The sequence below is a fragment of the Manihot esculenta genome, chromosome 10, assembly GCF_001659605.2.
Source record: "Manihot esculenta cultivar AM560-2 chromosome 10, M.esculenta_v8, whole genome shotgun sequence".
In the NCBI taxonomy this organism is placed as follows: Eukaryota; Viridiplantae; Streptophyta; class Magnoliopsida; order Malpighiales; family Euphorbiaceae; genus Manihot; species Manihot esculenta.
The window spans coordinates 10472778-10487737 of record NC_035170.2 but is presented as its reverse complement, the minus strand read 5'-3'; the positions used below and the strand labels follow the sequence as shown (position 1 = coordinate 10487737).

Here is a 14960-nt window from a genome sequence, read left to right as displayed (position 1 = left end):
TATAATTGTGGCAAATTAAAAAAAAATTAATTTTATTTGATAATAAAATTAAATTTTAAAGATTTTCTCTCTTATCCTTTTATATATTTTTAACAGAAAAGAGGACGGAATGATTATTTTATTAACGGAGAGAATAGATAAAAATATTTTAATAGATTTCTGAAAATGCAGTAACTGACTTGTTAATAATTATAATATCTAGATAATAAATTATAAATCTCTCTTAAAAAAATTTAATTTTACCATTCAAAATTTAAAATTTTGAATATAAATGTGAATTATCATAAACGTATGTTTTTTTATTCAATAGCCCTTTATTCAAATTAATATAGATCAAAATTAGTTGACTATGCAGATGCAGGATATTTAACAAACCCATATAAAACTCGTTCTTAAAGGGGTTATTTGTTCACGTGTGAAGGCACAACTATATTATGGCATTCTACGAAACAAACTTTAGCTGCTATTTCTTTAAATCATATAAAAATAATTGCAATGCACGAAACAAGTAAAGATTGTGTTTAGTTAAAAATTATTGACCCAATATATCTATAAGATATGTGGTTTGACTTTAAAGAAAAAGATTTTAATAATATTATATGAAGACAATGCAGCATGCATAGCTCAATTAAGGAGATGATATATTAAAGGAGATAGTACGAAATATATCTTACTAAAATTCTTTTTTAGTCATAACCTTCAAAAGAATGGTGATATAAACATTTAATACACTTGTTCAAGTGATAATTTTACAGATTTATTTACTAAGCTATAGCCAACCGACTGATATCGTATCCAAGAGAGTTAAATCATGTTATACTCTTTCTCCTTAGTCTAAGTTTTATTTCACTAGATTTTCTTTGACAAGGTTTTTAATAAAACAGTTTGAAGTATATATCATAATATTTTGTACTCTTTTTCTTTTACTGGATTTTTTTATCTCACAAGATTTTTTTCCCTAAAAAGATTTTAGGGGGTTATGGCCATCCAAAAGGAGTGTTATAAATAATATAAGTGGATGTCCATAACCCCCTAACTGATTACCCAACCATTTAATTATATAATCTAAATTATTACCCATTCAATTTTATAACACTGTTTTTGTAACATCCAAATGTATTTACATTTTAAAGCTTATAAATAGAGGCTTCATGTCAAACTTAAAAAATACTATTTTCATTTATTCTTATCATCTTACATATTTTTATCTGTATTTTCTATTCATCTACTACCTATTCTTTTGAGTATCAATATTTAATGCATTTAATTTTTTTTTTTATGAAAAAACTTAAAATTTTGATTTTACAAATCACAAAAAATAAAAACATTCTTAAATGATTACGAACTAATCAATTTCCTAACGATATACAGACTATTATCTCACCCTGCAAAAGACAACAAATGCAATAGTTGGCTAGCTAATTCTCCGCGAGGACAAATAAAACTGGGGGTTGGGGGGTTTGATAGACGAAAAGGTCAACCAGGTTTCCTCTCCTCCAAGCAAAGATTAGTAGTAGGAAGTTAAAATGCATTAAATCAACTAACTTGCTACATGCTGCAGAATCGAGTAGAAAACAGTGCAACTATAAAAATTTGCAACAGATGCACTGAGAATTCTCTTATATGTGTAACCGCTCAGATAATATCTAATTGGTATGCCATCTACAAATTTATAATCTATATTTCAGCAGGCAGGTAAGTTTTTAACTGACTATGCAAACTTTCTGCCAGTCATCAGTATATTCTTTACAAATCTGATTCAATATGTTGTTGTATATGTTACTCGAACAGTCGCTGAATATTAGAGATGGCCATGGAAGCCCCCAATTCTTGAACTGGGTGTAGCATCATCATCTGTTAAAGCAACTAAAATAGTGAGATTGATTCTGAATCCAATCCAATGTGAAGAAAATGACATTCATAGAAGCTACCAGACGGAAACAATCATTATCAGGTAGAAACAACTTTGTCAGGACAACATACTAGGAAAACCAAACTAAGAGGGCCCATATCATTGGAAAGCTCCAAAGAACCAAGCAGCCATCTTTTTCTATCTTCTTCCCCTTTTTCTGTTGACTCTACTTATGATGCAGGATAGCCAGCAAGTCAAAGAAATTAATGTTGAATTTTGAAGCTTTGTGAAGACAAATGATTTGAGGCTCTGTGAATGACCGGAATTTAGGTGGAAAATTAGGGTTTGCGAAATGATGGAATTAAGAAGTGAATTTAAATAAGAGAAGAATTGTGGGCTATGAACAGAAAATTAAAGTTTTAGGCTTTTCACATGAACTTTCCTTAGGTATGACACCCAAGATTTCATAGGCATCACATGATAAAAAGCATAATTGCTAGAATTTGTATCGATAACGAACTTTGAAACAACAGTATAGATAGGTTCAGTGACTCAAAAAGTAAACTTAAGCCTTTAAGGATTTGGACCCTTTTAAGTAATCTCAAGATGTATTTCATACCCATCAACAACTGTAGATTTTTTTGTTGGCAAAAAACGTCTCTAGATGAATACTAGAAAATTTGAAATTACAAAACTATCCAAGTGACTAGAATGAAGGACCAAAAACTAGCATCCTTAAATAGATACACAAGTAATCCTAACTGTCCTACTACATGTATTATGTAAAACAACTGAAAGTCAGAAATTACAGATTTGAATGCTAGAAACGCACATGATTGCTTAATGTAACACAAAAGATGAAGAAATAGGTTTGCTCATAACAAGAAGGATTGAGATTAAAAGGTAACCTCACCAGAAGAGAAAACAAACTTAGAGAAAATTGGAACATTTTCAGGAAAGTCATTTCAAGTACCATCTCTACGGCAGACACTACCCACAAGCAAGTTTTAAGATCTAATACTGTGCATTCGCTCTTATCAAAAAAAAAAAAAAAAAAACAGCAACAAGCATTCCTGCTGCCAAATTAGATTGAGGCATTTAAGAGCATTTCCAACTACCAAGAAACAATTCTTCAAGCATAGAACTAGTTATTTGTCTGCACATATACAGCAATGGAAGCAAAATAAAGAGAAGAAAGAAGAGAGCCACTACTGATCTGCTTCTATGCATTTGGTAGGTTTACAAGCTAGATTTGTTCCAACTAAATTCAATTAAAGCTCAAAAGTTTGAGGCAAAAAGTTTATCCAATCAATAGCTATATATAGTGCTGAGTTCAACTATATCTGCACAAAATCTCTAGTATCTCCAGTAATGTTTCAGAAAAATTTTCAGCAGCAGACTACAATAAACCATTTCATAATCAAGAACTATGTGCTACCATGTCCTACTCTTACCATGATCTTCATCTCCATTATGACTAGTGAAGAAAGGGGTGAGGTAATTCCTGTCTAATGCCGAGAATGATCCTGCACTGCATATAGGGAAAAAGACGAGATAAAAAAATAATTGAAAGCTAAAATACAAAAATGTGCTGGAAAAACAAAGTTGTGTGAATGTAAAATTTTAAGATTTTACCTCCTGTGGAATTCTTTAAGTTTCATTTTGAGCCTGTTTCCTGATGTGTCATCATCCTCATCACATGAGGCAACAAGATAACCATGATTCCCCTCGAAACTCTGAAACAGATAACAAGACTTAGTATTAACATGCTGGGGGCAGCATGTCCTGATTCAATTATTTGATCTCAGCAAACTGAGCAGTATAAAGAAACTCGATAAAATGAAAGTAATGGGGGAGCTGAATGTGCTGAATCATACTGAGGGTGGCAAATGAACATTATGGTCCAGATCCATAATCTCAAATATCGGATAAATTTGAAGTGTAATTATTATTAGATCAAGTACATATTTTTTAAACATTTGTGGGTTGCAACTTGAATATGCAACGAAAGCAAAGAATACATATTCCACTCAGATTATCTTATCCTTACTCTTCTATACGTGAGTGTGTATATATATATATATATATATATATATAAAAAGCTAGGGTGTAAAATAGATTACGGAGAAGTTGACAAGTGTCAATATTTAAGTGTGTGTAGTTACGCCAAGTGGCACACTTAAATTTACATATTTGTGCCAAGTAGCACACTTAATATGGTTTATTTTTATTTTTATTTTTCAGTAATATTTTTATATTTAATAAGTTACTAATTAATATGTCCATAACAAATGTAATTTATTATTTTTATTATTATAAGTTGTATATGACTTTTTATCTTCCTGACTTTTTAATTTCCTACAACTTTTTTAATATAATATAATAATAAATCAACTACAAAAAAAATTATAACCAATACTATTAATTAACTGATACTACATGTTTTTCGTATCTTATGTGAAAAATAACAAATACAAATACAAAATTTATATATGAAAGATTACTAAGTGTACAATTAACCTTACATAATTATGCTATGTGGCACAAATTTATAATTGTTTATACATTTTTAATTTTATTTTTATATAAAATAATAATTGATATATATGTTAAATACAATTTATTATTTTTATCATCACTATTAATGTATTTCCTACTACTTTTTTATATAATAAGTACAATTTATTATATTGATATTGATTGTCACTCTTATGAGACCTTTTAATTTTCTACTACTTTTTAATATAATATATTATTAATATTGTAATAAACGTATTATTGTATTTTATTATTAAAAAAATTATTGTATTTATTTATTTTAACAATAAATAGATGTTAAAAATATATTTATAAAAATGGAATAATTACTTTATAAAAAGATGTCTACATAATAAAATAAATTACTGTCAAAAAATATATATATGTAAGTCCATAACAAAATATTATGTCAAAAATTTTTACTATCTCACAACAGTGGTAACTTATTGATTTGACAATTTTTTGAAACCATATATAATATAATCTAATTAACAAATGTTATATATTTTTGTTCCTCTCATGTGAATAATCATATAAAATAAATATATATAATCGAATAAAGTTATTATAAAAAATATTAATTGTGATAAAGTATAAAACAATTAAAGAATTAACAGCACTGTAAAATATTATCAAACTAAAATTTTATTCAATTCAAATAACTACAAAAAAATAAATAAATATAAATATTAAAGTATAATAAAAGTAAAATATTATTTCTAATACTCTAAATCAAGTGTTACAAATTTTGAACAGTCAAGTTATTAAAACTGAATTATAATAATTTATTATATTAATGATTGTGATAATTTTAGTCTCTTCACTAACCTTAATATGTCCATTCTATATAAATTTACTAGCACAATTTCCATTCCATATACTTTTTCACACAGCTCTATCTCCTCTATTTTCAAATAGTTTGTGTTTTGAAGTTTTTTTTTTTTTCTCTTATTGTTCTCCTAGCATCTAGCATGGGATGATCTAGCACTGGATGCATGACTGCACAACTCTTACCAACCAATTCAACCCTCTTGGATAGATAAAAGTTGGACAAGAATCATTCAAATATATGGGATTCTTTGATTCAAATATTTCTCCTCTACTGCCACCACCATTGCTGCCACCGACATCTACCACCATTGAAATTAGTAAACTTTATTTTCCTAAAAACATAGTTACTTGATTGAAATTTGTTATTGGATATTATTAATATATCATAATAAGTACTAAAATGTTTAATTTTCTTTGATGCAATTAAATTTGATGATGCGCTTTGTACTTTATTAATATTTGAGATCTTTAAATTTTTTATTCTATAATTGGAAATCATGCATATTAGTTAAGATTTCTAATTCTTCTCTAGAATTATTTCTTTGTTTTATGGCAATAGGTTGAGTTTGAAACCTCGATATAAAAGATAAAATGTTTTACTGCTCTTGATAAGCGAAGTGAATTCATACAAAAAAAATATTATTTTATAAAATAACTTTATATTATTTTATATAATAGTAATATAGTTGTGCAGGCAAACGACTAGTTTATTTCAGGAACCAAATGGGAATAATATAATTTCACCGAATTAAAACAAAGACCAAAAAGTATCTATTTTTAATAGAAAAATACTTCTCCTATAGGGCCATCATGACCATCTCCAACAACTTGTAAGGCTTCCAGCATGGTGCCAGTTGAACCCCCGATTAACAACACCTGGAACATTGTTTAGAATGTTACAAGTAAAAAAGAATGAGTTTGATATGCAACTTCCATGAGTTACACAAACATGAGAAATTTAAAAAAAATCATGGAGTTCAACTCAGTTTCAGTCAGTTGCAAAACTGTGCAACACAGAGCAAGCAATTCGTTGTGCATTTGAAACAGCCATTATACACTCACAAGTGTTCATGAAAAAGGAAAAGGTTCAATTTAGTTAGAACTGCACATTGGTTTGGCTAGAGAAAACCAATTATTTATTAACAATGTTAAACATTTGAATGAGATTGATCCTCACCTAATCCACAATCAAGTGTTTTGAAGTGAATGAATATGACGCCATTCTTTGTATCAAAGTAATCCAAATTCAAAACTTTTAGACCAACAGGAGGTATTGAAGGATGGGCATAGGCTAAAGCCCTTTTTTGATGCTGACTAAAAGTATGCCTAAGGTCCAAAAGTTCATCAACTCAACCCAGATCCAGCTCACTGCAAGCCTAGCATTAAAACAAACACAGAGCCTATGCCAATTCTAAAATTTTTTTCAATAAAAACTAATAGTTATCAAATTACGTAAATAATTTGTTATATCATGTCATAAATGAATCTTTTAAATAAAATACACATTAACATTCAACTTCAATCTAAATATATATGTGTGAAACTTCTAATACATATTTATGCAAAGATTCTTTATAATTTGGGATCTCTATTTGAAAGGGTTGCATTGCTTCTCCTTGGGCTTCAGTTTGTTGTTTTCATGGCCTTTTGGCATCTGTAACAGGAGAATGGTTGGTGGCCACCATGGATGTGTTTCTCAAGGGTGGCCGGTGTTCTCAGAGGAAGCAGTGCTCTGCTAAGTGAACCAGCTCTACAGGGTCAGGTTTGGGTCAAGTATGGGTCTCTAGGATTGGGATTGGGCTGGGTTTTATTTGTATTGAGGCCTAGAGGCTTTGTTGTATGAATTTGGTGAGCCTTGGACCTTAGCTTTTAATTCAATGAAATTACCTTGATATAAAATTACAAACATTCTTTTAATGCAAACCCCACTCTTTAGGGCTTAATCTCCTAACTTTTCGAAGCCAAACAGTGGTGACTAAATTAGAAGAAATCCTGCTAAATTTGCAATTTACAAGTGGAAAGAGTTTCAGATTAGTAGCATAAATCCCACAATCCTCTGCTGGGACTTGGGAACTTAGGCCCAACCTTAACCAGCCAATTAAGTCAATCAAGTTTGACAAGGAAGTCATGCATTTGAAAAGGAAGATCCTCACACCCAACCCACCCAATAAATGGGATTTAATTGAGGTCCAAACGGGTGGTATTAATTTTTAGTTTGCAACGTTTGGATCAAACTTTTAGTTCCGTATCTACTGGAGTTATTCAGGCTTGCAAGTTGCAAGAGGTAGTGGATTGGGTAATAATAAATAAATGATAACTATGGACATCCAATGTCATTCCTGAAAAGAAAATGTTGATATTTTATTCCAAGGACAATAATAGTAGAGACAAAATCAGCAGAGTATAGTCCACACTTACGTATGCATAATCCTAGTTATCCAACCACATATCCAGGTAGGTAAGCCTAATTCTCTCTCTCTCTCTCTCTCTCTCTCTCTCTCTCTCTTCTTTTTCTTCACCTCCTTTAACTAAAGGTTGTATACACCATTATGTACCGGCCTTTATCAGTCTATATCAGCTATAATATGCTGTTATAATGAGAATTAAAATTCACAATCCTAAAATTGTGAACTCCATAACATATGGCCAACAATCCAATTTGTATTGGTCTATGTGAAACAAATAAGCTGATCTAAATCATGCAGAAAACTCAAATATTAAAAATCACTAAACAAATATACGACAAACGTGTCAAAAGGTGCCAAGTGTAAATGTTTGTGTATTTCCTAAGGGATGGCTCTGTATACAGAATTCATCATCCCTAACCTAATTCCCTTCAACCTCAATTTATCAGACATCATAGGCCAAAAACTATAAAAAGAATATCATAATTCCATCAAATTTCAACAAGTGCACATTTGACATCCTCAAATTTTCTAGATGTCTAATTAAATGCTCTAGTTTATGGAAGAAAGCCAGCATGTGTACCGTCAGTACTACTATAGCAGTGGTTGCAGTAAATATGGTTTGGCCATGTCCTTCCGGAAGATCATGAATTGACTGCAAAGCAAGGGCAAAAGCCATAGCCCCTCGAAGTCCTTCCCACACCAATAATTAATTAGAATTTCACAATATCAAAGACAGCAAGAATTCATTGCATACATGATTATTGCTATTCTTACCACTGTACCAAAGTGCTTTCTGATGGTTCATAGGTATTTTGTGATGTGAAGGTCGAACCAAATTGACCAAATATGCACAAGAAAAGACATTTGCTGCCCTACAAAGATTTATTACAAGAGCAGATTACTAATTTCAGAATATAACTGCCCATAACAAGAATTGAAGAACACTAAAATGACAGAAGAATTAGTTCCCAAATTAGCAATAAGAGAGATTGCAAATGATTAAAATTCAAACCTTGCGACTCCAATGAATAACTGCAATAGGCATAAAGGAGGTTAAGGATTAATAGCCGTAATTCTCACATTAAAATGGTTGCTTTGAAAATGAAAAATTAAAAGTTAAAAATTAAAAATTAAAAAAAAAAAACTGAGGATACAATTGAGAAAAAGATGAATCCAACATGGGACCAGCTATGTTGTTCCATTGCAATATCAAACCCCATGTATATAAATCTGCAAATTGGTCAGGCATGTCAGTGACAGTTGGGCTATCATTCAAGTAATTCAATCACTTTAGTGAGAAAGATAGTAAATGTTCTCTTACACAAATGTTTCAGCTAGTGATGATATTAGGTGAAAAAATGCAGAAACAAATCGCTGAGAATTTTCTGACAAATTTGAATAGGTATAATGCTTCATGACCTAAAAAATGTAGTTTTTCCATATAAGTGTCCATCAATAATTGGTGACTTGTACTGTCAAAATATCACAATTGTGCTTACTATTCCTGTGAACAATATCGAGACAATACCAGAGAGGCCAAGACCTTCAGCAAGCATGTATCTAAAAGACAGAAAAAAAAAATTGACATTAAAATGCACTACAAGTCTACCAGAAATTAAAAACACTGAATGTGAAAGTAGTCTAGGAAATAGCTTACGAGAAATATGGAAAAAGGACAAAAAGGCAACACTCCAAGTTTTGAAGGCTGTAAACACAATCAAATAATTATTACAGATGGAGCCATCTGTGTGCTACAATATCAGAAATTTAGCAGACAAAAATTTAAGAATACTCACTTGTCAATATCCAAACCAGCATACTTGAAAAGGTTCTAGGAATTAAGGCTTCACAACACAATTCAAGATCTAAAAATAATAAAGAAAGAATGCATATAAAAGGATATCAATGCAGAAGTAAATCCAACTCCCACACCTGTAAACAATATTGTGAATTGTCAGTCATCCTGAACTGGACATAGAACATTAAAGTATATGGTATTGGTAGTAAAATCAAGGAGAATAAAGAAAACCAATGAAATATCAAGCCATGGAAAAGAAAAGGGACAGCCTATTACCCTATCTCACTTAAACACATCTAAACTTGAGCAAGATTAAACAAATAAACCTATATAAGACAAAAATAATGGTCATAAGATAGTTGGTTTTCTGTTCACAGGAGCACACCCTGTTCCTATCAGTAGTTATTGAATCGCACATTAGTTTGGTAAAGGGGAAACGTTATAAGAGACTTGGCACTCTTCCTCTTGAGCTAGCTTTTGGGGTGAGTTGGTATTATAGCCTCCTATCGAATGTTGGGCCTCCTATAAGTATTTCACACTCCAATTTGGTTCTACTCCAATTTGGTCCTAAGCATGTGCAGGTGTGTTGAATCCAATATTAGTTTCGAATAAGGGTAATATGCTACTTATAAGGAGCTTGAGCATTGAACTACCTTTTAGAGTGAGTTAGACCCAACCCAAATTTAATAGTAGTATTAGTTAGAACTACAAACAATAATGAGTTGCTTGAAAGCCAATTGCACGTAAACCAGCTTTTTAACTCGCTGGGTCCTAAGGAAATATGTTTATTTCAAATGTATCTAATTCATCTTAAATGACGGCAGCGTTGTTGAAATACAACAAGAAGAAATGGTTTCCTTCTAATAGAAAGCAGCCAAGGCATATTAGAGAAAGATCCAATATAGAGATTATCAATCCGTATGAGAGAAAATATGTGATTTTAAAAGCTCAAAAGGACTGGGCAGTAAAGGTTTCTCATGGCATCATCATTTTCGGTGCCAAATCTTATTTTGACAATATATTTTTCACTCAAAATTTTTTAGGGAGAAAAAAAAAAAAAAGAAGCAATGCTTTCACAGCTAATTTGCATTATTGATTTATTTGCAAAATCATTCTTACACAAGTAATATTTGTGAATTTTGCTAAAAAGAATGAAAAGAACTTAAATCCCTATCTCTTAATCATCGTTTCTTTCTCTTCAATCATTGATCATTTTCTTTCTTCAAACTCATGAAATGATTCTCATACCATTAGAAGTTACCAATGATGTTAAACCTAGAAGATTCTATCAGTCTTACTTGAAGCACATATCCTTTTCAGTTTCAGTACTAGAATCAATATTGATTTGTCAGCCCAATAAAGATGCTGAAGCGTGAAATTCTTAATACAACACAACCTTCTCCCTGCAACAACCAACCCAGAAAAGAGTATGACTGACCAGCAGACATTGAACCGACAAATGTCTCAAGAAATCTGAGAATCAACATGAAGAAATTTGATCCAGATGACGCACGACTTTTCACCAAGGTCATTGTCCTGCACCCCAAAAACACCGCTTGATTTAAAACTGAATTTTTAATCATACTGAATATGCAGAGATCAATTGCAGAAACCTTACATACCTATACAAGGATATGGCCATCTACCAATTGCGCAACATTCAAAACATCATCATCATCCAGCGAATTTAGTCTCGTATAAAATGAATGAAACATGCATTTACTATAAACATTGAACAACAGAATGCAGCAATTAAAGCTTACTGCATCATTCAAGACAGATTCTCCAAACACCAAAGCATAAAGGTTCATATCTGTGCCAAGTTCCTGCAATTAAGGTCATCAATTAATAAAATGCTACAGCTCTCTTATTAAATGTTTAAAACTTAGGGCTCTCTCCTCTTTTGTCTTTAATAAGGCTTAATCTACATTAATATTTTAATATGTACTAAAAATGTTATCATATAAAAATTAACAAAAGAGAAACAATAGGAATGTGGTATTGCATGTAAAGAGAACAATAATTGATAAGAAATTGAGTAGTTACTCCTGAATATAGTGTAATATATTACACTATATTCACGAGTAATATATGAGTGTAATATATTACACTATATTCACGAGTAATATATATTTATTATATCTACATACGATATGTATTTATGCATGTTATTAAATGTTTAAAACTTAGGGCTCTCTCCTCTTTTGTCTTTAATAAGGCTTAATCTACATTAATATTTTAATATGTACTAAAAATGTTATCATATAAAAATTACCAATAGAGAAACAATAGGAATGTGGTATTGCATATAAAGAGAACAATAATTGATAAGAAATTGAGTAGTTACTCGTGAATATATATATATATATATATATATATATATATATATATATATATATTACACTATATTCACGAGTAATATATATTTATTATATCTACATACGAAATAACACTATATCGTATGTAGATATAATAAAATAGTAAAATAGAACATAAACAATTCATTACAAAAATATATTAAACAATTTAATTTTAAATAATAAAATTTTAAAAATATAAATAACATATAGAAAAAATTATAAGCAATCACATGCAAAACACAGAGTAGTACACTGGTATTATAATTAGAAATAATAAATTCAATAGCATCATATGAAAGTTTTAGTTATAGTCACTATGCATTATGCTCGAAGAAATTGCACATACCTAATTTTTTAATAATTTTTTATATTTTTTGCACTATAGAAATTATACACAAGGTTATTTTAAAATTATATATATGTATATGTGTGTGTGCATGTGTGTATTAAAAATTATATAAAAAAATTAATAACAAGTCGTACATAGAATGGACGTTTTGCTACTAAATTAATATGTCAATTATATATCTTCCCAACAAAGTAGAAACAGTCATCTTAGGTATTGAGGACATGTTAATGTCATTAAGCTAGTTCAGTTATTACTAAAATATTGACTTTATTTTGTTGCCTTTATAAAAATTCATCGTATCGCCAACCAATATCTTTACATCTGAGCTGTTATCAAAATGATGTGTGTGTGTGTGTGACTTTATTTTGTTACCTTTATAAAAATTCATCGTATCACCAACCAATATCTTTACATCTGAGCTATCAAAATGACGTGTGTGTACTTTATAAAAATTCATCATATCACCAACCAATATCTTTACATCTGAGCTATCAAAATGACGTGTGTAGAAAGGAGAGAGAGATAGACACACATAGAGAAAGAGAGAAGAACCCTAATCTTGTTTACTATTGATGTCCTATCAGTGCAGTTAACACCCAAACAATAGGCCCCAAAAAATGTATCAACCAGTGGCTCTGTGATACAGCAATTTGTAGCTTCCAATAGTTCACAATAAAGTTGAACAAGCCATGAAAAATGTGCACGTGCACTTAACATGATGGCTCCATTTCTATGGAATGTGGGGTATAAAACTCTTAAAACAGTTAAATACTCAAGGTAGTTCTCTTTCTTAATTGTTGATGGGAAGGCGTTAGTTACTTCTTCTCATTTATTGTAAATGTGCTGAGGTTGCCTTTTTGGCATTACTTTTTCTTTTTCTTTTCCTTGTCCTTGAGCAACTAAAAAATATTTTGTATGATGGTCCATTGATTTCATAATCATGATGTTAGTTAATTCTTATTCACCTATATCTTTTTCAAAAAATCACTACACTAAAAAAGTAAAATAAAGAAAGTACATTAACATATCAAATGAGTCATGCAATACACACAGTTGTATCTGTCAACGATCTGCCAAGACAAGGAAGCATCGCATGATAAGGTATGTTTTCTTTGTATGATCATTATATAGATCCATTTTCTTGATGCAGTAATATAAGTTCATCAAAACCTACTTATATTAATTTTATACAACATGTATGGAAACTTTAGCTCTGAAAAGCAATAGAAAGAAAGAAAGAATGCCAAAGAACCTGGAATATGGATAAAACAGTGACAGGATCTGTTGCTGATATTAGAGCACCAAACATCAGACACTCAACAAAAGGAAGTCTGTACATGAGGTACGTTAGACCACCGAGGTAACTGCCCAACAAGCAGTAAAAAAAAGTGAGTGAAAAATTAAAATTATAAATGCCATTGAAGGATGATAAACCGAGAATAGGAAAATACTTACACCAGAACACCTGTAACCATTGAAGCTATAAAAGTTCCTAATATAGCAAATGTGACAATGGCACCAAAATTAGAAAAGAAAGGTTTCTGCAAAAACATGTCAATCAAAAGGGTCATTCAGCACAAAATTGGGCCACATATATTACATTATATAAAGCCTCTAATATCCAAATATTATATGGAGGACAATAGGATACTACTTACAGGTGCTAAACTGAACCCCGACTCAGTACAAACACAAATGTCAAGGAAAAGAACAGGTCGAAAATACAATATAAAAATTCAGCAAACTAGCATGCAAAACATGTAGACTGAAAAAATAAAAAGAAATGAACTCCAAGCTAGGATATAATATAATAGGAGGGAGCAGAAACAGGATGAAAAACTCCTCATGGAAATTAAACCAGGCCCTGCAAGCAAAAAACACATAGTGATTCATGTATATCATCATTGACTAATTCTAGGCAGAACAAGTAATCGTTCAAAGAAAAAGAAAGAAAGAAAGAAGAAAGAACCTGATGCTTGTTTCTGTATTCGAAATGTTAGCGAGTCCACCTACAATTAGACCTGAAAACAAATACACAATTGAGAAAGCCTGAGGGAAAACCTAAAACCCTAGAATTTTCTACTATCAAAAGGGGGAAAATAGGATACCAAATTACCAATTAGAAGAGAAGCACTGGCTTCGGGCAGATAATAGAATTTATAACGGCGAAGAACGTGACCAAGGATGAAGGAAAGAACAAGCATCATGATCTGAAGGAGTATACCAACTCCTGCCGCTTGTTGATCCTTCCCTGGATGCGAATCACTGGGTGAAATCTGGAGATTCTTCATACCAATCGTACCCATTTCTCTTAGTCTTTATTAGAAGACACCAATACGAGGACTTTCAAGAATCTCTATATTCAGTAATATTTCTAGCTTAATACGAGAGCATGATTCCCCGTTAGTTTTCCTCCATGCTTACTTTCTTTGTTCAGTTGCTTCTTCATTTCTCATTGGGCATCTTATATGTTCAGGCCATGCTCATAAAATTACTGTCAAGTCCCCCTATTATGTGAAATTAATTCTTTACCGTTATTTTCGAAAGAATTACTGTGAAACCTCTGGATTTTCAAAACATTTACTAATACATCCATATTTCAAATTATTCAAATAAAATATTTTATAAAATTAAACTATTTAATTCTATTATTAAAAAATATTAATTAAATTATTTTAAGATTAATTAAAAGAACTGAATAGTTTGACATTTAAATTACAGATATTAAATTATATTTATTTTTACAAAAAAGTAAATATTATAAAAATTTAAGACGATAACGTGTGATAATAATTTTAATAAAAGGATAAAAGAATAATTTTAT

At 30.6% G+C, this 14960-nt stretch overlaps 1 protein-coding gene across 1 annotated transcript; it reads right to left on the bottom strand.

Annotated features, from left to right (window-relative positions):
- Positions 1-1507: 1507 nt before the first annotated feature.
- Positions 1508-14591, bottom strand: LOC110624853 (sodium/hydrogen exchanger 6). The gene is made up of 22 exons (XM_021770256.2): positions 14253-14591; positions 14106-14157; positions 13941-14000; positions 13795-13819; positions 13592-13677; positions 13389-13500; positions 11191-11253; positions 11050-11069; positions 10866-10963; positions 9533-9561; positions 9426-9457; positions 9287-9334; positions 9129-9189; positions 8951-9048; positions 8784-8859; positions 8642-8661; positions 8404-8501; positions 8210-8319; positions 6014-6097; positions 3488-3588; positions 3307-3383; positions 1508-1854 (listed from the first exon to the last, which is right to left on the bottom strand). The coding sequence occupies exons 1-22, from the start codon at positions 14440-14442 to the stop codon at positions 1802-1804; spliced, it is 1593 nt and encodes a 530-aa protein (XP_021625948.1). The 5' UTR covers positions 14443-14591; the 3' UTR covers positions 1508-1801.
- Positions 14592-14960: the final 369 nt, after the last annotated feature.

Coding starts and splice junctions, on each gene's coding strand:
- LOC110624853 (XM_021770256.2), bottom strand. CDS start 14,442: ATGGGTACGATTGGTATGAAGAATCTCCAGATTTCACCCAGTGATTCG. Junction 9,190..9,286: donor GTCCTTTTTCCATATTTCTC/GTAAGCTATTTC, acceptor TCTGTCTTTTAG/ATACATGCTTGCTGAAGGTC. Junction 3,589..6,013: donor ATGATGGCCCTATAGGAGAA/GTATTTTTCTAT, acceptor TATCTGTTTCAG/AGTTTCGAGGGGAATCATGG.